We start from the raw sequence: 25,969 nt of genomic DNA on the forward strand, positions 1-25,969 counted from the left end.
GATGAAGATCATGTAGTTAATTAGTGACGCTAGAGCTAGAAGCCAAGTGTGCTGCATCCATATTAAAAAACATCATTGAAACAGATCTACAAAAACTGGACATATCTAGGATTCTATCCATTTTCACAAAGTAAATGTACCATTGTAACCATATCAGGAAATACATTTTGACCTGCTTTTCATAAGCCATCCCATTCCCTTCACCCCCTTCGCTATCCTATCCCTCAGAGGTAACCCTTATCCTTAACCTCTGACACCATAGATCAGTTTTACCTGGCTCTGAACTTTTATGAGCTTTTGAATAGTGGCACATGCTATCAGCTTTTTTGAAAATTCTGTCTGGCTTCTTTCGCTCGACTTGATGTGTGTGGGATTTACCCATGTTGCTGTGTGTAGCGATTGTTGCTCCATTCTCGCTGCCGTGCGCTGTTCCATTATGTGAATATACCACAAGTTTCCTGTGTTGCATCCCATTGAAAGTCACCAGAAGAGACCATTTCTGTGTGTGTATGAAAGGAAAGCTAGATTGTGATTCATGTCCTTTATGTATGTATGTTAATCTTGCTTATCCTACTTTTTTTAAACAAATTGAGGGTTATAGAGGTAACTTCGCTTTTATAGCTCGCATACACTTGACTGTTTTCTCGCAAACAGATTGCCTAGTTAAAACCAAAGGCTTGTATGTACAGGGATTTTTCCGACGTGTCCCTTCAATAAGCTGTTCACCATAAGTGGAAATAACTTGGATGAACCTGTCAGATGCTTTCAAATGCGGGTATCATTGAGCTTTCAGCTTTTTGAAATATTATCTGGGGTATTGCATGTTTCCAGGGGGTAAAGGATTATTTACTTCTTAATTGGGCCAAATAGCCATCACTTTCATTTTAATATTAGGTTTGTTTAAATAATAGGTTTATTAATTAGATGAGTGCCACTTTCACGCGCACTTCAGTTTTGTTTTTGTTTTGTTTTTTAATATTTCAGATGACGTTGCTCCGTATTTTAAAACGGAGCCAGGCCTGCCACAGATCCACCTGGAAGGGAACCGCCTTGTTCTCACCTGCCTGGCCGAAGGGAGCTGGCCTTTGGAGTTCAAGTGGATGCGCGATGGCCGCGAGCTCACCACCTACAGCAGCGAATATAAGTAATTGATCGCTTGAAAATAAGATCCCATTTCAGTCGATGTGTTTGGAATACTTGCCTTATTGGCCATCATAGCACAATGAGTGAAAATACTGGATGGAATTTCTAATGCATTCAAGATTAAATGAATAGATTTGAATATGTAATTAGAATGTGATTTGCTGTTCTCCTATAGGTTGTGTTTACACCTAGGAAGTCTATCATTATATTTGTAAAAGTAAGCCCATTAGTGAAATTGTCAGGCAACAAAAAGCTATGGTTACAGAGCAATGCCAGTAACAGCTTTAGTATGATACATTTACTTTCCAAGGGCAACAGCCCCACCCACAAGTATCATTCCTATCTAGGCACAAATGTTTAAACAGATCTTTAGTTTGGTAGCTAGAGCTCTGAGTAGTCAGCGAAAATCTTTCCTAGCTGCTTTCAAGTGGAGATAGGGACGGATGGAATCATAGAGAATGGGCATGAGTACAGCCTCTATATTCAGCAGCAAAAAAACAGTATATATTGAAGTCCTGCCATGTGCCCGGCACTGTGCCAGGCACCAGGGATCTGATGCACATGGGGTGAACATGATGTGGGGACAGAGGGCCTGAACCTGGGGCAGAGCACGAGATCAGGATAAGACTGAGGTGAGGATTCACCTGGAGGCAGCGGCACAGCCTTTGGAGCCTCAGGGTCTTACCACATTTCAGAGCTTTTCAGGGCTCTACTTTGTGAGGATGATAATATTAGATGCTGCAGTTCCATGCAGGATGGAGAACTGGCATGCCAGAAAAGTCCAGGAGGCCTCACTATTAGCAAAGTCAGCGATGCCGTGTTCTTCTTCAGATGAAGTAAAGAATGGGCTGTACAGAGGCATTTTAAGTGGACTAATAAGCTTCTCAAAATGGGGAATAGCCCACCCACTCACTCTCTTTACCTCTGAGGTTGTGATATGGTGGTCTGTGGAACCACACTCAGCCTGCCCAGAATTTATGTGTGTGTCAGTTGTGTGTGTGTTTGTATTTTAAAAATCAATTAAAAATATATGTGGGAATGCGTAAAGCATTTTTTTCTCTCTCTCTCTTTTTTTTTTTTTTTTTGAGATGGAGTTTCACTCTTGTTGCCCAGGCTGGAATGCAGTGGCATGATCTTGGCTTACTGCAACCTTCACCTCCTGGCTTCAGACGATCCTCCTGCCTCAGCCTCCCGAGTAGCTGGGACTACAGGGGTGAGCCACCAAGCCTGGCTAATTTTTGTATTTTTAGTAGAGACAGGGTTTCACTGTGTTGACCAGGCTGGTCTCGAACTCCTGACCTCAGGTGATCTTCCTGCATTGGCCTAGGAGTGAGCCACAGCATATTTTTTTTATTGGCTGTCAACATTTGACAGTTGTAAGATTTTCTGTAAAAACCTTGCTTCCCAGCCTCTGTAGACCAGTCAGAAGGCCTGGCTGCCTGGTCTGCAGCCCCAGTCAGGAGCAGTGGCTGAGCAGAGCTGCCCCCAGCAAAGGCACAGACACTCCCTGGTTCTCCTCGGTGCTCTCTGACAGCCCCCTCCCTTGTCGCACCTCACTTGCTCTGCCCATTCCCATCAGCCAGCCACGCTTTAGACAAGTGAGTGTGTGACTGCTTACATTATCGGGCCTACCCTGTCGGAGGATCTACACTCAGGGAGAAGTTTATCGTAGTAGATCATAGCATGTTGAAATCAAACAGTCCTGAATCCCCGGACTGGCAGAATCCAGTTCCACTGCACCTGAGCAGTGGTGGTATCACTTTGGGCAGGTGGCCCATGAGCCCTGCCATAAGTGTAAAGAGAGTACTGTAAGCGTTTGCAAAATGGGAAAGATCCCTCTTCATCTGGAGTATTGTGAGTGTTTAAGGCTCTAATGATCGTAGGCAGCACTATACATTATTACCATGTGATATCGCAAGGCTTGGTTTGTTAGAAGGGGTGTAAGAAAGCAAAAACAAAAAACTTAGAATTGAGAACCATGTTTGAGTAGTGGCTGATGACAGATGACTGGAGTTTAGGGACTTGCTCTTCAGCTTACCGGTGTGACTTTGGACAAGTTATCTAAGCATGTTGATCTTTTTCCATCTGAAAAATGAGTATAATAAAGCCCACCGCACTTTTTTATGAGGGATCTCATAAAAATTAAATTACATTGTGCTTTGTGTGCCCCCGAAAGAAAGGAATGGGGTTTCAAAGAACCCAGATTGTTCTTCCTAAGAAGAAGCAGGGCACGATGTGGATAATGTGTGGCAGTGGCCTGGCAGCCAGGCTACACGCCTTGGATAGTGGGAAAGGAATTGTTTCCTAGATCTTCAGTTTCCACATGGATGTTTTCTGACATTGAATTCCCCAAGAACATGCCTTTGTGTAGGCACCAAGCCGTTTCTCTTCTCCGACCACCCGTAATAGTGATTTCTCCTCCATCCCAGGAGAAAGCACACGTGTCCCGTATCTGAGTCTTCCTGTGGAACTCTCTCTCGGGGGTGCAAGAGTAAGACAGAATAATATCCAAGTTCCCACTATTAAAGAATTCTTTCGATTTTTAAATGGATAATATGGGTCTGAAAACGATTATTTGCATTTTATTTTATCGAATATACAGAGAGTCCCCAACTTAACGATGGTTCAACTTAACAAGTTTTTGACTTGACGTAGGTGAGAAACCCTTCTGTTTTTTACTTTAAGTATAGTATTTAGTAAGTCACATGATATATTCAACAGTTTATTGTAAAGCAGGCTTTGTGTTAGATGATTTTGCCCATTTGTAGGCTGATACTAGTGTTCGGAGCATGCTTAATATAGGCTAGGCTAAGCCATGGTGTCTGTGAGGGTAGGTACGTAAAATGCACATTTGACCTAGGATATTTTCAACATGTGATAGGTTTATTCGGACATAACACCTTCATAAGGCAAGCAGCATTTCTATTTAAAATAATTGTGTAGGCCCGGCACAGCGGCTGACACCTGTAATCTCAGCACTTTGGGAGGCCGAGGCAGGCGGATCATTTGAGGTCAGCAGTTCGATACCACCAGCCTGGCCAACATGGTGAAACCCCGTCTCTACTAAAAATACAAAAATTAGCCGGGTGTGGTTGGTGCATGCCTGTAATCCCAGCTAATTGGGAGGCTGAGGCAGGAGAATCGCTTGAACCCGGTAGGCGGAGGTTGCAGTGAGCCAGGATCGCACCACTGCACTCCAGCCTGGGCTACAGAGTGAGACTCCATCTCCAAAAAATAAAAATAAAAAAAGAATGGTGTAACAGTTGTATTTTAAATGCCAACATGTACAATAAGCTATTATATATGCTGCCTTTCAAACTTATAGTGAGACAATTTGCAGTCAACTTAAAACTACAGGAAGAGGAGGAACTCTATTTGCATTCTTCTTGCCCTTGCAAACTTACTTGTTCATTGGAAACACACAAGAAGACAAAACGGTGGTGGTATTGAAGCAAGACTGAGGGAGTGACTCATTATATATAGACCATTAAAATAAGCTAGGTGCTTCACTACTGTGACACGGGAAACATAAGGAATGGGTGATTCTGAAGCAAGAATTGTTTGGGGTATTCGTGATAAATTATATTATGTTCAACAAGGGCCTCAGACACTGAGATGGGTTATTAGGAATCTATCATATCTTGCTATCCTTTTTTTTCCAAGATATAAAACCTGCCTAAAAATCTCATGCTATTTTTTCAAATTACTCTTTCCTCTGCTTCCTTCAAGCACCTTCATTTATCATATGTTAGCCTTCATGAGACCCCTCTAAGTTTCACATGAAAAAACCATGGATACTTTCTGAAAATGGTAGCTGTTTCCCATCTTAACAGAACCTTTATTTTTCCCCACGTTGGTGTCAGTTACAAAAATGTTAAACCTATAAAGAGCAAATACTATACATTTACTTTTTCTAGCTTTGACTTAAAATAGCGTTTTCTTTGCATTACACACTGCACAGTGAATTTCAAATGTTGTGTTTCTTTCTTTCTTTCTTTTCTTTTTTTTGGAGGTGGAATCTCTCTCTGTTGCCCAGGCTGGTGTGTAGTGGAGCGATCTTGGCTCACTGCAACCTTTGTTTCCTGGTCTCAAGCGATTGTCAACCTCCGGAGTAGCTGAAACTACAGGCATATGTCCCCATGCACGGCTAATTTTTGTATTATTAGTAGAGAAGGTGTTTCACCATGATGGCCAGGCTGATCTTGAACTCCTGACCTCAAGTGATCTGCCTGTCTCAGCCTCCCAAAGTGCTGGGGTTACAGGCGTGAGCCACCACGCCTGGCCTCAAATGTTATGTTTCATATTCATGCTCATGTGTACATTTCGGCACAGGTGACTACTACCTTAGCAAGTTGATGGTAATTCAGCAATTAAGCTAAGTTTGCATAGATGCCTTAGGTGGATTTGTATTCTTTTCAGAAAGCATTTACTCTAAATTATTTTCTACTTTGGAATAAAAAAAATGTTGTAATTATATTCAAGATATACATACACATAAGCCAAGAATTTCTTAATACTAGGCACAATATTTATTATTGTAACAGAAGGAATAATTGTATACTCTAAACTCCTAAAAATTTTATAGTTTTCTTATGTAACCTGCCTCTGTGGTTCAATTTCTATGACAATATAAAAATAGAAATTTGATGGATGTTTATTCTTGCTTTATTCCAGGGAAAATAAGAATGGTTAAGGGAAAGGTTATTTTTTTCTTTTGTTTTATAAAAAGGCAAACACATTTCACAGTATCAATAAAAATTATGAAATACCTGGGAATAAGTTTTACAAGAAATGAGTAGAACCCACATGGAAAGTGTGTAATGCGATATAAAAGAAGATCCTTATATAGGAAACCCAAATGCTATAAAAATTACAGTTCCTTTGAAACCATCGTAGAATTTTAGCCTAACATCAGTAGCACTTTTAAGAAACCTAATATCAATAGCTGATTTTATTTTATTGAGATAGGGTCTCACTCTGTTGCCCAGGTTGGAGTGCAAGTGGCATGATCATGGCTCACTTCAGATTCAGCCTCCTGGGCTCAAGCAATCCTCCTGCCTCAGCCTCTCAAGTAGCTGGGACCACGGGACCCACCACCACACCTGGCTAAGTTCTGTATTTTTTGTACAGATGGGGTTTGTACTATGTTGCCTAGTCTGGTCTCAAACTCCTGGCCTCAAGTGATCTGCCAGTCTTGGCCTCCCAAAGTACTGGGATTACAGGTGTAAGCCACTGCACCTGGCCTGGATATTTTAATAAAAAATGCCAATGGGATTTTCTGGGGAAGTAACTTGACTGATGAAGTTTTTCTAAAGCTTATCTGGAAATATAAACAGAAGAATACCAACAAAATTTCAAAACATTAAATAAATAGTGGGGAGGAATTTATTTTTCTAGAACCTAAGGCATATTAGAATGCCATAATAATTAAGTAATATGTTAATAGTATAAAATTAAACAGTATGCCAGAGGAGCATTTTGATCCAGACCATTGTATTTATAAAACATATATAATCAAGGCCAGGCATGGTGGCTCACGCCTGTAATCCCAGCAATTTGGGAGGCTGAGGTGGGCGGATCACCTGAGGTCAGGAGTTCGAGACCAGCCTAACCAATATGGAGAAACCCCGTCTCTACTAAAAATACAAAATTAGCCGGTTGTGGTGGCTCATGCCTATAATCCCAGCTACTCGGGAGGCAGGAGAATCGCTTGAACCCGGAAGGTGGAGGTTGCAATAAACTGAAATCGTGCCATTGTACTCCAGCCTAGGCAACAAGAATGAAACTCTGTCTCAAAAATAAAAGTAAACAAAATAAAAAAGTATATATATATATATATTCAAATGAGTTCTCAAACCAATGCTAAAAACAGCTTTTTGCAAACAACATTCAAAATACATCCTCATTAAACATCAAAATGAATTTCAGATACATTGATGAATTAAATATAAAAAAAAGGAAACATAAACAAAGGGAATATTTGAATGATCTCAAACTATACCAGGACAAAGTACAAAAGCATTGAGGAACTTCACCAGAAACAGATCACAGATAAATTTACAAATATTTACAAGTTTTGTATAAAAGAGATAAAAATTTTAATTGCCCATATGCTTAAATAATCCTTACAAGTTAAAAGGCAAGCAACAAACTGGGACAATATTTGCAACGAATCAGACAGTTCTGTCTCTAATAACCTGGGATCTCCTGATGACAGTGGTGGAGATAAAGCTTGCGTCTCCTTGTTTGTGAATGTCATCCCAGGCAGCAGGTGTAAAGGCAGGGGAATGAAGCAGGGAGGAAGGAAGCACCAGTGCAGGGATCCCTTATCAAGTTGGCAGTCACTATAAGTGGCTGGAGCTCAATCTTGTTTGGAACCTCTATGGAGTCTTAGGAAATGAATCTCAGAAGTGCCCACCCTAATGGGTGAAAGAGGAAAATATTTATCAGCTCCTGTACTTGGCTGATAAATATGGGCCCCATGGTTATTAGCCTTCATTTCTAATTAGCTCAAGCATTAGTAAGCAGCTAAACCTGCTGACTGGTGCCAGAGAATCTCCAGGACAGGAAGCAAGAAATATGAGGCATGGGTTGAGGCAAAGTGATGCCAGCTGTGCCACCATAAGGCCACTCTGGGCTGCTTGGAAGTGTTGACCACACCAGCAGCTCAAGTAAAAGGTGGAGCCACAAGGATTTTTCTTTCTTTCCTTCTTTTTTTTTTTTTTTTTTTTGAGAGAGAGGGTCTCACTCTGTCGCTCAGGCTGGACTGCAATAGTGTGATCATAGCTCATTGCAGCCTTGAACTCCTAGGCTCAAGTGATCCTTCTGCACCATCCTCCCTAGTAGCTGGGATCACAGATGGGTGCCACCACAGCTAGCTATTATTATTATTATTATTATTATTTTTTTTTTTTTTTTAGACATAGGGTCTTGCTAATGTTACCCAGCCTGGTCTTGAACTCCTGGTCTCAAGCAGTCCTACTGCCTTGGTCTCCCAAAGTGCTGGAGTTACAGGTGTGAGCCACCACTTCCAGACCAAAAGGATTCTTTAAATGGAATGTAAGAGGACAAAATTGAGTCTATTCCTGGAACCCCTCAGTGTAACTTGTACTGACTATTAGGTCTAATTAATGAAAGGGTTCCTTCTAAGAAGGTAGTCAGCTGTAGTTTCTAACAAGGACTTTATTCAAAAGAGTTAGTGGAACAAGCTGTTTTTCTTACTAGACCAAGTCTCAAGGGTATAATGGGTGTATGTATTTTCTCCTGCCCGTTCTAGGTATGCGTGAATCTCAGCCTGCTCCTCAGCTAGTCGAATTTGCTTGGTGCTGGGTGGCCCAGGCCCTCATCTCAGCTTTTTGTTGTCTTGCTTCTGTTGGGCCGTGGATTCTCTAATTGCAACTGGTCTTGCGAGCACTAAGGGATACCCCAGCGACTTCTCTCCTCCCCACCTCTGCTGTGTGGCACCAGCCCCAATGTCTCAGGGTAATTAGAGTCATTACCTCCGTCAGTGTAGTAATGCCTTTCTTTTTCACCAGCCCACTGGCATGAAGTGCACGAAGTGACTAGGATGTATTAAAGAGTCCAATTCTCTGGATCCCTTTTTCTTCTATGGGATATCTTCCCTCACCCGAGAACTCAGGTCTGTAATCCAAAAGAGCCTAAAGTTGGGGGGAAAAAACCAAATAGATGGCCAGAATAGGGACCAATCATATCTTGACCTCAGGTTTAACAATTTTTTTTTTTTTTTGAGACAGGGTCTTGCTTTGCTGCCCAGGTTGAAGTGCAGTGGCACAGTCATAGTTCATTGCAGCCTCGACCTTCCGGGCTCAGTTCATCCTCCGACCTCAGCTTCCCACGTAGCTAGGAGTACAGGCACACACCACCATGCCCGGCTAATTCTTTTATTTTTTTTTTGTAGACACAGGGTTTTACCATGTTGCCCAGGCTGGTCTCAAATTCCTGGGCTCAAGTGATTGACCCAGCTCGGCCTCCCCAAGTGTTGAGATTACAGGCATGAGCCACCATGTCCAGCTAACACTACCAGGCATTGTTCCGAATCCTATTATCCTATTAGTGTGGCTACTTCCAGGTAATGCAATATCTGCTAGGCCTACCTGATCCCCTGGGGAAAGTGCCTGTTCTCATACCTCCTTCAGTAAGTACAATGAGTCCCTGATCTGCGGCAATGCTGTGCAGGCTGCCATGCGTATAGATTAGGTATTCAAGCTTCCAGATTGTGGTGCTGGCTGAGTCAATGAACAGAGAAGGCAGATCCGTATCCAGAGGAGATACTGAGTTTGATTAGGAAGAGTCACTGCATGTTTCCTTGGTAGAAAGGCCAGATATAAGCATCCAGTCGCAAGTGGCCAGCTTGAAGAATCATGTTGCACTGTTGGTTCAGCATCAGTCTCTGCCGTTGCCAGGTTTGGCATCTGGCATTGGCAAAAGCCAGATTAGCTTTGGTGAGGAGGAGCTGCTGCTGTCGGATTCATTCATAGCCTCAGTCCTTGCCAACATGACCGGTTTATGTCCCATTTTATTAGTTGAGAAGAAATCTAAATGACAACCACAGTTGAGTCATCCTCTTCAATTGATTGATGAGTGCCTTATCTGAAGTGGATGCTCTCTAGTGATATCAAAAATCCACATACGTCAGCCACCCCCATTGGGTTTTTAACAAATGACTTTCTTTGTTTCTGAATTTCCAGTCCTATTTCTCTCAGGCCTCTTTCCCATCAGCCAAGCAAGTTGTCAGTGCCCAAGTGTCTCTTTACATCCATTCCCAACCCATTTCTTTCTCAAATCTCTCCCCATTCAAAGTTAAGGACCAAAGGTACTACTTGCAGCTCCGTCTGCTTGGAAGACTCTTCCTTCACCGTGCTCCCTTTCGCCACACACGAGTAAGGCGGTAGTGTGACATCTTCATTTTCCAGATCAAGGCGACCCATGTATAATCCCAGGCCTGAGTGTTTAACTGTTCTATCAGTTGGTGAGGCCTGTGTATAACTGAGAGAGTAGTCTTACTCTTATGGCTACATAGTTCTGTTAATAATTCCCTCCTCATGCTTATCTGCAGTTGCATATTTTCTTTCTTTCAAGATAGAGTCTTGCTCTGTTGCTTAGGCTAGAGTGTATAGATGTATATACAAGATATGTATATTTTGTAGAGATGGGATCTCACTATGTTCCCAGTCTGGCATGTTTTCTTAATACCTATGGGATCAGGACTTCAGTTTGTCCTAAGGACATCAGAAGTTGCCCTTCAATGTACGTAGTTCCATTCTGCAGAAGGCATAATATTATTCCAGGACCTTACGATGCGTGCTTGACTCTTCTTTGGGGCTACTAGAGACTCCCCACAACATCCTTATCCACAACAGATATCTCTGGCAGCATCCCTTATGCTGGGATATGTGGCTTACGTGAAAGGGCAGCTTCTAGAACTGTTGTCTAATTCTATGGCTGAGTCCTTTCTTCTTCTTTGTCTCCCTAAAAACTGACAACCTGGGCCAAGATAAAGTAATTGGGATCTGATTTACTGCCTCATTTGAAACAACTGTAAAACTGGACAAAAAATATGAACAGTTCTCAAGACATTGGATATCAGGCAGTGAAAGAATGTGATCGCTGAGAGATAGAAGACAAACAAGGGGAGCCCTATGATTACCCTCTGCTTACTGCCTTGAGGGGATTTCTAGGCTGTGGCATAGAGAAGGAAAACCCAGGCAGAACCTAGAGGACTTTCTGAGTTGAAGAGAGCTAAGAGTTTGGAAAGATCTAGGCAGTGAGATTTCTAAGGGCAGGGTACTGGATAAGAGAGCACTACATAGAGAAAGAATGCTGGAGACCTCCAGAGGGTCCACCTTGAGTGTTTGGCAGAATATTCATCAGCACATTCATGTGAGAAAGCTACCCCAGGCAAGGGAAAGGACTATCCAAGAAGATTAGAGGCAATGTTCTCTGTGCTTACACAGGACTTGGCGGAGTGTCTGTTCTCACCAGCCAAACCGTCAAACGTCGTATTCATGAGTTTATCAGATAACCTACATAGAGTTGTCTTGGGTCTTGAGAATGGTTAGCCCTAGACCAAATCCTGCTCTGGTTCTGCCTAACAAGTCTTGAAAAGCAAGACCCAAAAGGATCCAACTACTGCTCAATATCTTCACAGTATCAGAGAACAAAGTTAATGAATATTTATAGGAATGCAAGAATTTCCAGGACCCAACAAGGGAGAATTCACAGTGTCTAAACTCTAATCAAAGATCATCAAACATATACAGATGCAGGAAAGCATGACCCATAACAAAGAGAAAAATCAACTGATTGAAACCAAGCCAGAACTGACACGGTTATTAGAATTAACAGAGAAAGACAATGAAACAGCTATAACTGTATAACCTATGATCAACGTAGAGACATGAAAAACACAAAAAAGGCAGAAATCAAACTTATAAAGATGAAAACTATCATGTGTGAGATAAACACTGGATGGGGCTATCAGGAGACTTGACATCACAGAAGAAGATATTAATAAAGATATAGGAATAGAACTATCCAAAATAAAAGGCAGATAGAAAAAAAAAAAAAAAAAAACACGATGAAAAGGCCACAAATGAGTTGTGGGAAAGCTTCAGATGGCCTAATAGATGCGTAACTGGAATCCCCAAAGGAGGCAGTGGGAGGAAAAATATTTGAAGAAATAATTTTTTCAAATTTGCAAATCCTAATTACTGGAGTTACCAGCCAGTGCAGTAAGGCAAGAAAAAGAAGTAAGAGGCATCCAGATTGCAAAGGAAGAAGTAAAACTGAATTTTCAAGTTACATCATTATTTATGTAGAAAATATGTTACATATTTTTTAAAAGCTGCTAATAAGTGAGTTTAGCAACATTACAAGATAGAAGATCAACATATAAGAATTATATTTCTGTGTACTAGCAAAAAAATCTGAAAATTATATATTTAAAATTTAAGGGCCGGGCGCGGTGGCTCACGCCTGTAATCCCAGCACTTTGGGAGGCCGAGGCGGGCGGATCACAAGGTCAGGAGATCGAGACCACGGTGAAACCCCGTCTCTACTAAAAATACAGAAAATTAGCCGGGCGCGGTTGTGGGCGCCTGTAGTCCCAGCTACTCGGGAGGCTGAGGCAGGAGAATGGCGTGAACCCGGGAGGCGGAGCTTGCAGTGAGCCGAGATCGCGCCACTGCACTCCAGCCTGGGCGACAGAGCGAGACTCCGTCTCAAAAAAAAAAAAAAAAAAAAATTTAAGGATGGGCATGGTGGTGCATGCCTGTAATCCCAGTTACTTGGGAGGTTGAGGCAGGAGAATCCCTTGAACCCAGGAGGCAGAGGTTGCAGTGAGCCGAGATTGTGCCATTGCCCTGCAGCCTGGGTGACAAGAGCAAAACTCCGTTTCAAGAAGAAGAAAAAAAATTAAGATAGTACAAAAAAATCTGAAGTAAGGATAAATCTGACAAAGGGTCTGTAAGACCTTTACACTGAAAACTACAAACAATGCTGAGAGAGAGAAGAAAAAGAAGACCTAAATCAATGCGCAGATACCCTGTGTTTATGTATCTGAAGGCTTAATATTATTAACAGGTCCATTTTTTCCGAACAGTCCCATGTTGATATTCTTCAGCCTCAAGACCCTGAGACAAATTACATGACTAAAATCTAAAATTCATCACTAAGCTGTGGGGAAGATTTCTCTACATGATTTTTTTTTTTTTTTTTTTTTCCAGAGACAGGGTGTCACTTTGTTGCCCAGGCTGGAGTGCAGTGGTGCAATGGTTCACTCCAACTTCTGCCACCCAGCTCAAATGATTCCCCCCACCTCAGCCTCCCGAGTAGCTGGGACTACAGGCACATGCCATCACGCCTGGTTAATTTTTGTATGTTTAGTAGAGACAGGGTTTCACCACGTTGCCCAGGCTGGTCTCAAACTCCTGGGCCGAAGCGATCCACCCACCTTGGCCTCCCAAAGTGCTGGGATTATAGATGTGAGCCACCACATTCAGCTTCTACATGCTTTTTGTTTTGTTTTAATCTATTGCGTTCTCTTTGTACTCACCAAGAAGAAGAGGCTATTATATTTAATTGAGAACTCTTTTCTCAGTTGGTTTCCTCATCACCCAACCTAATTGTGTGTGACTCCCATCTACATCTTCTTGAAAAGGGCGTAATTTCTCTAGTTGTCCATCTTGATGTTCAGCTTTCATTTTCCTAACCTTGGTTTATGTCAACTCTCTTCTTCTAGTTAACTCCTCTTGGCTCCTGTCCTCTATGAAGTGCCTATCTTACAACAGCAAGGACAAAAGGTGCTATCTCATTTAATTTACATCCATAATATTAATGTGGTGTGACCTCACATTCATATTCTCCCCACAAAGTTGAGTGTTATTTGTATTTATTTCTGGCTTCGGTTTGACTGCTTTTTGGAACTCTGTATGGTCACAACAGATATGAATGTTTATGGAGAATCTCTGAGGCAGAATTAGCATTAGGGTTTTTAAGGTTCTCATCGGAAATGATTTGAATTTAGATAATTATTGGTTTTTTGTTTAGGGATCATTGTGGAAGCTAAGTGAAGACCTTTGGCCAGAATTGACCAAACTACTCTGTAACATAATTCATTGTTGACAAATACTCCCAAGTGAGAGAAGTGGAAGCTTTTAAAATTTACGTTTTTAATTTGTTCATGCTTATAATGCTTAATAGAGTGGTTTAGGTCTTTTTTACCATTGTGCGTTGGAATGGATTTTTTTTTTTATTATGCAGAAACTAACATTTGCCTTCATACTTTAATCCTTGATGCAATGGTCCCCAACTTTTATGTTATAGAGAACCTGGCATTATAAAGAATTAAGTCAACAGACATGCAATAAAAGATTTTTATCCCTAAGCAAAGTAAATGTCCTCTTTCCTGAAGGTTTTCTGAAATTCCTTTTTTATCGACTTGAGAGAGCAATTAATCCTCACAGTAGATTTGACAGACGGTTCTAGTCATCTGTTCGTGCTTTACTAAATATGGATTGCACATTTTCTGCCCCTGATTTAATAAGGAAAAGTGGGAATGAATGAAGAATGAATGATCCCCAAAGCATTGTTTTTGTTAGAGAAAATCACATGAATGGGAATCCCAGAGGAGGAGTGTTAGGAACATTTCAACATTAATTCTTTAGTCTTTGGATTGGCTTTCATAACTATTAATGAAGATAAAGTTTAAATGTAGTCATTCATGGTATGACGTCAATAAAAAGGTTGTGGAAGATTAGCATCTAATTGATACCAGGAGAGCTTGTATTCGTCAGATTTATATTCCTGAAACAAGTGCTACAAATTCCTTAGACCCTTCCACACAGGGACCTGTTTATTGCCCTTCTCAATTTAATATGAATTTTGAAATAAAATACACATTAAATAACTTTTACAAATATTGTGTTCCCTTTGTATAGCTTCCATTGTTACCGTACTGTTTAATTTAACTTCGTATTGATTACTCCAATTCTTTTGAAAGAACTAAAAACATAACCTCAGCTTGCCCCATGCCTAAGGCCTATTAGTGAGCTGTATACACCATCAGAGTCACATATATATCTCTTTCTTAACAAATTTCAGTCTGAATTTTCCTTGTGGTTTTCTTTTTCTGTGATAGCTTGTTATGGGACAGTCTGGGTTTTTCATTTCATTATTTTGCTTCAGGAGAAAACCTGCTATAGACTCATCCCACTTTGGATTTTTTTAAATTTCACCTAGAAAATTTATAAAAATAAAACTGGAAACAATTATTTATCATGCCATGCCAAAAAAAAAAAGAGAATTGTTGTATTTCCAAGAAGGACATAAATGGCTTACAGTTATTTTTACCTTAACCTTTTTTTTGTTTTAACTTTAAGAATAAGAATAGGCTTTGGTCCAAGGTATAAAAGCTTATTATAGAACTTGGTTGCTTATTTTCATGCAAAATAGATATTTTCATACCAGCATAAAAATTACTATTGTGGGGAATAGTCGTATCTAAAGTGACATAAAATGGATATTGACAGTCCCCCCACCATTGAGAAAGAAAAATCTTACAACTAATTTTAATGAATATGTAAATTTTTTCTTATGAATCAAATGAGGTTCCCTGACCACCTAGGGGAAGTGTAAATGTTCTCATCTGCACTGAGGCTGTGGTTTTGGCCTGTGACAGTTAGACTCAGTCATCGCATCTGGTGGTGCTTGGGAAGGACTGCTGAACAGTAACTAAAGTAGTATTTTGTCAGATGTTTTCTAAAATTTTAGTGGCTCATACTCAAGGGAACTTCTTGTAACAGGTAAATGTGTCCCAGTTTGAGGGGATTCTTTATCTTCCAGTGATTTTTGGTGGTTTACCAGGAAGCCATGTTTTTTTGTGTGTGTGTTTGTTCGTTTTTTCAGAAAAAAAGAAATGATTCTATGAGGTATTATTTAGGTTTTGCTATGACCTTGGTGAGCACCTAGTAACTTTAGAATATATTTCAGCCAAAATTATTTTGGCTATGTTCTAGGGCGTGGAATTTTGAAGGGTTCTAAAGGCACAGAAACCAACTTTCTCTTGTGTGAGCTGTTGCGTGGATATTGGGGTACCCTTAGAGTCAGTCACTGGGCAACCTGGAGATTGGGCATGAACAGAGTGAGCCACAGTCACTCCAGAACCGGTCCCATGAGGGTCCTGCTGCTGGCCCCTCCGGACACTGGCCATCACTGCTTGAGCCACTGCCCCAGTTGGCACTGGACACTCCACTACTCCCCTGGACTAGGGCTCCCCTGTGCCCCCACCACTGCTGCCACTGCTGCTGTCAGATGAGTTCTCCTTTAGCCCTCTTCCTGGGCATCACCAGCTCCAGATTTAAAAATCCAGAGCAAGTGTGTCTAATTGGCCATGCTATGTGTCAGACCTGGTACCTGTGGAGGCAGTGGTCTGGGAATCTCCAGATGTGGTCCTTTCAGCCTTTAATTGAGATAAGCCCCATCTCCACAAAAGCTCATAGGGTGGAGAATTCTCCAAATACAGGGAAGTGGTTCAGCTCCTAGGTAGACTGAACATGTCAGATGTCTAGTCCAAGCAATTGTTCCTGGTCTGAGATGGACCTGATGCTGCTTCCTAGAGAAATTCTAGCGTTGTTCCAGTGGTCCACTCAGAGATGCAGGTCACAACTGAGGCTTTCTCCTATTAGCAGAAATGGACATTTAAGGCCTTGGTTTTTGTTTGGATTTTGTGTTTTATTTTCTTTGCCATTCCTGATGATGAACTGGCCCTGGAAAACACTGTGTTCGTTGAGTAGAATTCTGCCTTGATAGAGTGAGTGCAAACATTCCCTGCTGTGTTGATTTGAAACAGGAACAGGCATTTTCTATATTTTAGTGGCATATGGTGCTAAGATTTTATCATACTTTCTTGTAAAGAGCCAGGAAACTTTGCCTGCTTAAAAATGTGTGTTTATAAACAATAGACTTACAATGAATATTCCCATCTGTTAGGTGAACATAATTTGTGTAGGAATTCCCATAATAGGTGGAGGACTTTGCAACTTTTTTCATATTTTTTTCCCTGGTGAGACATTAGACTAAAGAGATGGTACAAAACAGCATATGCTTAATATTCAATTTTGTCTCTATTTCTCCCTGTTGTTTGAAAGCAGTTCTATTTTTGTGCATTAGTACATAGGATTACTATAGAAATTCATAAGAATTTAAGACCTATTTAGGTACTGAAAAACAGGAAAAAGTAGAATGAGCAATCATATAAATATGGTTATGTTGCAATGATAAAACTGTCTTTGTAGTGTTTCAAATACCTACTGCAATGACTTGTGCTATTTCTTTCCAAAAACTTTTCTTGACTTTTGTTTTAAGCTAATCTCAAAACTCCCCTCTATTGTAATCATAGCGTGTAATAATCAAAGCTGCACATACTCCTGGTCTGGATTTGTAATTTAAATAAATGGCATTGGCTCTTTATTATTGTGATTGTATTCACTAATTAATTTTGTTTTACATGAACTATTCCACATAAAGAATAAAACTTTTAAGATTAAAACTCAGCAATATTTTTTCTCTTCACAAAAGATTTTGTTAATCCTCCCCTAGAAGCTCAAGAAGATTATCAGAGGGGAAAACATAGTTTGATTAATTTTTGCTTAATCTTGAATTACCTGTGTTGTCCAAATGTTTTAGTCACTTAAAATTATGCCTATCAGTTCCTTTTTCAGGTTGCCTAATTGTACATACTTGAATAAAAACATGAGCAATTTGTTGAATATAAGTGATTCAAGGTATGCTTGGGAACTGAGCAAATACAGCATAGCACACACTTTGTTTTTTACTTGATTTTGAAAAAGTTTCTCTGGTTATACTTTGTAAAAGGAAATACTTTTAAATTGTAGACAGGTATTACTGGAACATATTTTTTTGGGGGTAAAGTATACCATCATTATGTTTTCTTCTTCCCTTTGTGGAAAATAGTCTATTCGTATTTGAGCTCTTTTTCTTTTCTTTTTCTTTCTTTCTTTTTTTTTTTGAGACAGGATCTGGCTCTGTCACCCAGGCTGGAGTGCAATGGCACGATTTTGGCTCACTGCAACCTCTGCCTCCCAGGCTCAGGTGATCTTCCCACCTCAGGCCCCAAGGAGCTGGGATTATAGGCTCACACCACCACACCTGGCTAATTTTTGTATTTTTTTTTGTAGAGACAGAGTTCCACCATATTGCCCAGGCTGGTTCCTTTTCTTTCTTTTGATAGACACCTTCCCATATGTGAAAAGCATCTAAGCCTCATGTCTTACTCTTTTGTTTTTTGTTCAAATATGATGTACCTTATTCAACTGCAATGTGCATACCTTCACTTTTATTTTTTAATATGATCAACAATAGAAAAAGCTGTACATATCCAATGTATACAACTTGATGAGTTGGGAGATAATTATATGCCCTTGAAACTTTCACCACCATATATGGCATAAATCTCTCCACCTCCAGAAGTTCATTATTATTTTGTGTGATAAAAACACAGAAGACTTACCCCCTTAGTAAACTTTATGTAATACAGTATGATTCCTGCAGACGCTATCCTGTACAGTAGCTCTGTAGGACTCACTCATCTAGTATAGCCGAAACTTCCTGCCCCTGCATTCTTCCCCATTTCCCCTCCCCTGTACCCCTTAATGGCCACCATTTCACTCTCTGCTTCTATGAACTTGACTATTTTAGATTCCTCTTATTCTTTGAAGAGTATAAGAGTATCAGGTAGGATTTGTCCTTCTGTGTCTGGTTGACTTCACTTAGATGAACCTGAAGGATATCATGCTATGTAGCAAATGCCAGGATTTCCTTCTTTTTAAGGCTGAATAATATTCCATTGCGTGTATACACCATATTTGCTTTCCCCATTCCCCAGCAGACACCTGGGTTGTTCATGTCTTGGCTAATTGTGGATAATGCTGCAGTAGATGTGGGAGTGCAGACATCTGAGATCCTTATTTCAGTTCTTGGGAAATATACCCAGAAGTGGGATTTGGGGGTCATGTGGTCGTTGTATGTGTAATGTTGTAAGAAACCTCTCTACTATTTTCCATAGTGGCTACACCAGCTTACATTCCCATGTTTAGTAGTTCCTTTTTCTCCAAGTCGTCAGCAACATTTATTTTTCATTTTTTGGTAGTAGCCATCCTAACAGGAGTACAAAGACATCTCACTGTGATTGGGGTTTGCATTTCCCTGATGATTAGGGACATTGAGCCCTTTTTCATATACCTGTTGACCATTTGTGTGGCTTTGGAGAAATGTCTGTCTAGTATCTTTGCTCTTATTAAAATTAAGGGGCCTTTTTAAAGCTATTTTTTTCATGATGGAGAGAGAGAGAGAGAGAGAGAGAGTGTGTGTGTGTGTGTGTGTGTGTGTGTGTGTGTGTGTGTGTTCTGAGACAGGGTCTTGCTCTGTCACCTAGGCTGGAGTGCAGTGGTGCAATCTCAGCTCACTGCAATGTCTGCCTCCCGGGTTCAAGTGATTCTCCTGTTTCAGCCCCCCAGGTATCTGGGATTATGGGCGTGTGCCACCACACTGGCTAATTTTTGTGTTTTTAGTACAGACTGGGTTTCACCACGTTGGCTAAGCTGGTTTCAAACTCCTGACCTCAAGTGATCTGCCTGCCTCAGCCTCTGGGATTACAGGCAGAAGCCACCATGCCCAACCTCTCATGTATTTTGGATATTAACTCTTTCTTTTTTTTTTTTTTTTTTTTTGAGACGGAGTCTCGCGCTGTCGCCCAGGCTGGAGTGCAGTGGCCGGATCTCAGCTCACTGCAAGCTCCGCCTCCTGGGTTTGCGCCATTCTCCTGCCTCAGCCTCCCGAGTAGGTGGGACTACAGGCGCCTGCCACCTCGCCCGGCTATTTTTTTGTATTTTTTAGTAGAGACGGGGTTTCACTGTGTTAGCCAGGATGGTCTCGATCTCCTGACCTCGTGATCCGCCTGTCTCGGCCTCCCAAAGTGCTGGGATTACAGGCTTGAGCCACCGCGCCCGGCCTAGATATTAACTCTTTCTTAGCTATATAGTTTGCTCACACCTTACTCTTAATTTGTCTGTGAATGTGGCCGAGAACTCAATTACTGTACCATCTTGGGCAGCTTAGAAGGGGTGGGCTCCGGAGTTGTAAGACTCATTTCAAGTGGCTGTTGGTTACCTATCTTTACTTGCTGGTGGATTTTAAAACATCCTAATTTACAAAACCAGCAGTAAACCTAAAGCAAGGCTTTTATAGAAACTCTATCTTTTAGTTATTTTTTTTCCTTTGAAATTATACTAAAGGCCGGGCGCGGTGGCTCAAGCCTGTAATCCCAGCACTTTGGGAGGCCGAGACGGGCGGATCACGAGGTCAGGAGATCGAAACCATCCTGGCTAACACGGTGAAACCCTGTCTCTATTAAGAAATACAAAAAACTAGCCGGGCGAGGTGGTGGACGCCTGTAGTCCCAGCTACTCGGGAGGCTGAGGCCGGAGAATGGCGTGAACCCGGGAGGCGGAGCTTGCAGTGAGCTGAGATCCGGCCACTGCACTCCAGCCTGGGAGACAGAGCAAGACTCCGTCTCAAAAAAAAAAAAAAAAAAGAAATTATACTAAAAAGTGTAGACAGGCATGGATTTGAAGGATGATTACTTACAGTTGCAGAAGTGGAAAATACATATGAAATGACTTTTTGACCTCTGAAAAAGTTTTTAAAGTTAACATCAGGGCATACGTGGAGAAGTCAGGAAAGGAAGTGAATACATTATGCTGAGAAACGTCCACGTTGGTGACTGGAGAGAGACGTCCTGATGGCATTGCTTTCTCTGCGCTGACGAGTTCTACATCTCATCCTGAAAGTGTTCTTTGCCCCTTTGTGTGGAGTGACACAAGACATCATATTCAGACTGTTGTCAGTTCTAGAAATAATCTTTGGAAATTCTGACGTTCTACAGAGAGAGAATTATAAATGATTTTTGATTGAGAGGGCTAGTTTAAATGCAGTGACTTTTAATGATTTAACCTTTCTCATTCAGCCAGTTGTGAGTTATGTCCCCTGTGTGCATGGCGCTGTGCTAGCTACCACGGTTACAATGATGAATAAGACAGAAGCAGATCCTAGCTTTGGGTGATATTTATAGCCCAGTTGGCGAGACAGATATCAGGGCAATCATCTCAGAAATAAACGGTGGTTCTAGTTAGTCTCATGGTTAGGGAAGGATTGCACAGATATTAGGTTACCAAAAATAAAATATTCGTTGAGCATAGACTAGATGAGATGCCAGTGCTGTTTGATAAAATAGCACCTAATGGTTAGATATAACTGTTGAACACTGGATGTAAGCATTAACACTTCTTTTTGCTATTCAACAGGTATATTATTCCATCTTTGCAGAAGCTCGATGCTGGGTTTTACCGCTGCGTGGTGCGAAACAGAATGGGAGCACTCCTGCAAAGAAAATCAGAAGTTCAAGTCGCATGTATGTGTACAGTACGGAGATGTCCAAATGTTGCAGAACAGAGTGTCGCTGGGGAGTAAATCAGAATCACTTTTCACCGTTGTAGGAACTAAGATTTTATCTTTGGTCCTATTCCGGGTAGAATACTTGCTCAACTCAGTGAGAGATAAGTAAGCAGCCAGCGTGGGTGGCCGGGCGAGGGGCTGATGAGGCAAAGGCCACTTTTCTTCATTTGAAAAGACTCAGGATCCTACAAGGCCCCGGGGAGGATGAAAAAGTGAATGGGATGCCTTCTGTCTTATGAATCAGCTGCTCTTAGCTTGCACTACGTTTGGATTCAAAATGTTATTAAAGTATAAAGTTCAGCCCATTTAGGTCAAAGTTCGTTCATTGTTAGTTCTTTCCAGTGACGATTTGTTTAGAAATCTTTACGCCGCACCACAAAAAGCACATGGATAGTGAGCGTCCCCGATGGTATTCATGTGATATAGTGATTTATTAATTCTTTATTCAGCAGATCCTTTTTGGAGAATGAAACTTTTAAAAGTAAACGAAGGAGACATCAAGAATGCAGGAAGCTTAAATTTTCATGTAGTCTTGAGGAGAAACAGGAGAGCAAACTTGGCCTATGCAAAGTATTTAGTCCTTTTTCTAATTCAAAATCTGTGAAGAGTAAAAATGGACTGCCTACTTTACCTTACATACATATATGTATATAAAATAGAGACATAACATATAATTATATGTCATATATATGTGATATATGTTATATATATATAAATAAATATATATTTGAGGCAGGGTCTATCTCTGTCTCTCAGGCTGGAGTGCAGTGGCACAAACATAGCTCACTGCAAGCTTGAACTGGGCTCAAGTGATCCTCCCTCCTCAGCCTCCCGAGTAGCTGGGACCGCAGATGTGTGCCCCATGCCTGGCTAATCTGGCTAATTTCTTTTGTTTTTGGTAGGGGAGGGATCTCACTGCATTGCCCAGGTTGGTCTCTAATGCCTGGCCTCAAGTGATTCTCCTGCTCTAGCCTCCCAAAGTGCTGGGATTACAGGAGTGAGCCTGACTTGTTTTATTATATTTATTATATTTTGAATGTACTACCAAAATTTCTCTTTGTTTAAAAGTAAGCAAAACAATGTTGTAAGATGTTAGATTACATTTTAATATATCATTATAAACTTTAGAGAACGAAAGAGCTCCTGAGTTGGGCTGTACTTTTTGGTGATGACAGAATTTCCTCATTTGTCATTTTAACCCCAATTAAGGCTTGTAGCTTTCAGTGTGAGTAGGTGAAATAAAATAAATATCTAGTTATTCTACCATAAGCCTAATGATTGGGTGAAGTGGTGATGCTATACATGTTTGCTTTTTAAAATCACTAGGAAGGCTTAAGTTTTTCTAAATTGTGATGTCGAAGAATGTTGCAGAATAATTGAGAACTTTTATTCAGTTGAATGATTGAAAATGTAATTATTAGAGTGAAGATCAATACCTAAATTATGTTTTAAGAAGAGCTTCAAAATTATTATATTCTGTCTTATAAAATTGAATTTTGCTTAATGTTTTAGTTCCTATTCTGTATCTTTAGCTCTTAGATTTTTTTTTTCTTTTCTTTTTTGAGATGGAGTCTGCCTCTGTTGCCCAGAGTGGAGTGCAGTGGCATAATCTTGGCTCACCGCAACCTCCGCCTCCCGGGTTCAAGTGATTCTCCTGCTTCAGCCTCCCAAGCAGCTGGGATTATAGGCGCCCACACCACACCCAGCTGATTTTTGTATTTTTAGTAGAGATTGGGTTTCACTATATTGGCCAGGCTGGTCTCGAACTCCTGACTTCAGGTGATCCGCCCGCCTTGGCCTCCCAAAGTGTTGGGATTATAGATGACAACCACTGCTCTGCCTTTAGATTTTTTTTTTTAAATCTTTCTTTTCCCCTTTGCTTTGATAACAAATTTCATTTTCTTTTAAAATATGAATATTTTTCTAATCTGTTTTGTTGGTTTGTTTCATCTTTTCCCTCAAATATTAGATACTATCACATAGAAAATGTCTTTTGACTCCAGAAGACATTGATAATAGAGCGCTTCCATGGAATATTTCAAACTTATTTACATTTAAATAAAAATACACTATTTTGCCATATCTATTTGTATATTTTTATTTGCATCTGACCATCATATGGAATTTTATTCAAAAATTTCAAATGTTACTAATTTTAAAATTAGCCATTTATACCTACATTCTAATAGCTGTGTTTTGTCCTGTGACTCCATTTTTTAAACGTTTTTTACTAGTAGAACAAATACTGGAACAAAGGCTAGTTGCCCCAAATTAAGTCAACAGTATGGGAGTGGGGGAATGCTGTATAGACTCTTCAGTGGTTAGGAAGTATTGCTCCCAAAAGATCTGTGCGGGAGACAGTGACCTCACAAATGAAGGGAACAAGCTGAAGGGAACAAGCTGAGGGGCCGGTGCCGGGCTGGAACGAGTTTGAAAGATTTATGAGCTAGGAGACATCCGGATGCATTTTCTGACAGTTTCTGAGAAAACTGCTTCATGTGGTTCTAGGATGGCTTCAGCACTTCATTTTCAGTATCAGACAGTTGCAGACGTTCCCTTGTATTGTCAGGTAGGACAAACACCATGTGGCTTTGCTGACGAACGCGCAGCGTGGGCGCTTCAGAGGCGCGTGGCTTGGCTTGTCCTGTGCTTCACTCACAGGCAGATGCGCGTTGGTCAGCGCTGCCCTGCAGTCTCGCTTGTCCTGTGTGACATGTGGCAGCATCAGTGACTTCACTGTAACACGTCCTGTTTCCATCTGTGACCCCTTCCCTCCCCCAGAAATGTTTTCTAGAACTTGAAAGCGCTCTTTTTCTCTGCAGACATGGGAAGTTTCATGGATACGGACCAGAGGAAAACAGTTCCTCAAGGACGTGCAGCAATTCTAAACCTGCTGCCCATCACCAGCTACCCCAGACCTCAAGTGACTTGGTTTAGAGAAGGGCACAAGATTATTCCAAGCAACAGAATGTAAGTTGCTCCAAACATTAAAGCTTCAAATACAATTTTAATGTCATTTTCTGGCACCATCTACACAGTAAGTGTACCAATTAAGGTTACCAATGATTTGAAAAGAGCAAACTAGTCTAGGGGTGCTATCCTAATCTTTAACAAACAGCTGTTTTAGGACTGGCTTGCATATTTTTAAGCATTTCAAGCAAATAACCGTGTAATATTATTCTTTTTTTCTTTTGTTTTATTTTGTTCTGAAACTGAGTCTGCCTCTGTCGCCCAGGCTGGAGTGCAGTGGCACCATCTTGGCTCACTGCAAGCTCCGCCTCCTGGGTTCACGCCATTCTCCTGCCTCAGCCTCCCGAGTAGCTGGGACTACAGGCACCCGCCACAGCACCTGGCTAATTTTTTGTATTTTTAGTAGAGACGGGGTTTCACCATATTAGCCAGGAGGGTCTCGATCTCCTGACCTCATGATCTGCCCGCCTCGGCCTCCCAAAGTGCTGGGATTACAGGCATGAGCCCCCGCGCCCGGCCAATATTATTCTTCAGAATGTTGCGTGCCCAAAAACTAAAGCACCCTTACTCAACTTTGCAGTCAATTTTTTTTCTTTTTTGAATGTACTTTTTAAGATGTCATTGTCATCCCTGAGTTGGGTTTTGCTCCTAGTACTAATTTAATGAGTACTGGTATTTACTTACAGACTGTGGGTTTTTTCCCCCTCCTTTTATTGAGCCGTGTTTGATACGACTTTCTCTGACGATAAAACAGTAATTACTGCTTATTTCTCTTTATCCTTTTATCCTACCATGACAGTTTTATTTCTCTTCATCTAATTAGTGGTTCACCCATCTATTGCAGAATAGTTGCTTTGTGATTAGTTAAGCATTATTTCAAGGTGTTCTTGCCTATCTCACATTCAAGATATTTATCTAATGCCAGGCAGGTTTTCTTCACTTGGAGCTTTAAGTGATTAAAAAGAACACTTGGTATATATTTCATAACTGGACATTTTACAACCTAATTTAAAGACAATATTCCAAACATAAAGGTTTCAAGGCTGAACATTTCCAGAAGAATCATGAAATGCCGTAAGCATAGGCCAGAAGTCAGATATTTATGCCGTCCAGTGGTTGCACTCAGATAAAAATTCATCACGAGAAAACACTCTTGTTCTGCTTTTTTCAAAAAGAATATGTGTGGGGTCATTTGCCAAATAGATTTTACATGTAACTATGAAAGTTACCGTGGGAACCCACTTGCTCTCTCCCCTACCTGAGCATCTGTGGAATCCCTTCCCTAAGCCTCGTGATTCTCATCTCCAACCCCTACCTGAGCATCTAGAATCCCTTCCCTAAGCCCCATGTCTCCAGTCCTCTACTTCTGGATCAGAATCTGGCTGGAACCTAAATAATAATAATTATTATTACTATTAATAATTATATAATACTAATTATAATTAATAATTATTATTTTGAGACAGAGTCACTCTGTCACCCAGGCTGAAGTACAATGGCGTGATCTCAGCTCACTGCTACCTCTCCCTCCCAGGTTCAAGCGATTCTCCTGCCTCAGCCTCCTGAGTAGCTGGGACTGCAGGTGCGCGTCACCATCCCCGGCTCATTTTTGTGTTTTTAGTAGAGATGAGGTTTTACCATGTGGCCAGGCTGGTCTCGAACTCCTTACCTCAAATGACCCACCCGCCTCGGCCTCCCAAAGTGCTGAGATTACAGGCGTGAGCCACCCCACTGAAGCTTATTTTACAAATGTTTCTATTTTGGTTACTGGGAACAAAAATTTGTGTGTGTGTGTGTATATATATAT

The 25,969-nt window shown here is 41.0% G+C and overlaps 1 protein-coding gene across 6 annotated transcripts in view; it reads left to right on the forward strand.

Moving 5' to 3' along the window:
* Window positions 1–25,969, forward strand: part of SDK1 (sidekick cell adhesion molecule 1) — a 963,824-nt gene that overhangs the window by 313,693 nt on the left and 624,162 nt on the right. For all 6 annotated transcript variants that reach the window (XM_045387966.2, XM_065541579.1, XM_015447042.3 and 3 more), the window contains exons 2-4: window positions 985–1,144; window positions 21,042–21,148; window positions 24,015–24,162. In XM_045387966.2, coding sequence (XP_045243901.2) covers window positions 985–1,144; window positions 21,042–21,148; window positions 24,015–24,162 — 415 coding nt within the window. The remainder of the gene's footprint in view (window positions 1–984; window positions 1,145–21,041; window positions 21,149–24,014; window positions 24,163–25,969) is intronic.

The sequence above is a fragment of the Macaca fascicularis genome, chromosome 3 (genome assembly GCF_037993035.2).
Source record: "Macaca fascicularis isolate 582-1 chromosome 3, T2T-MFA8v1.1".
NCBI lineage: Eukaryota > Metazoa > Chordata > Mammalia > Primates > Cercopithecidae > Macaca > Macaca fascicularis.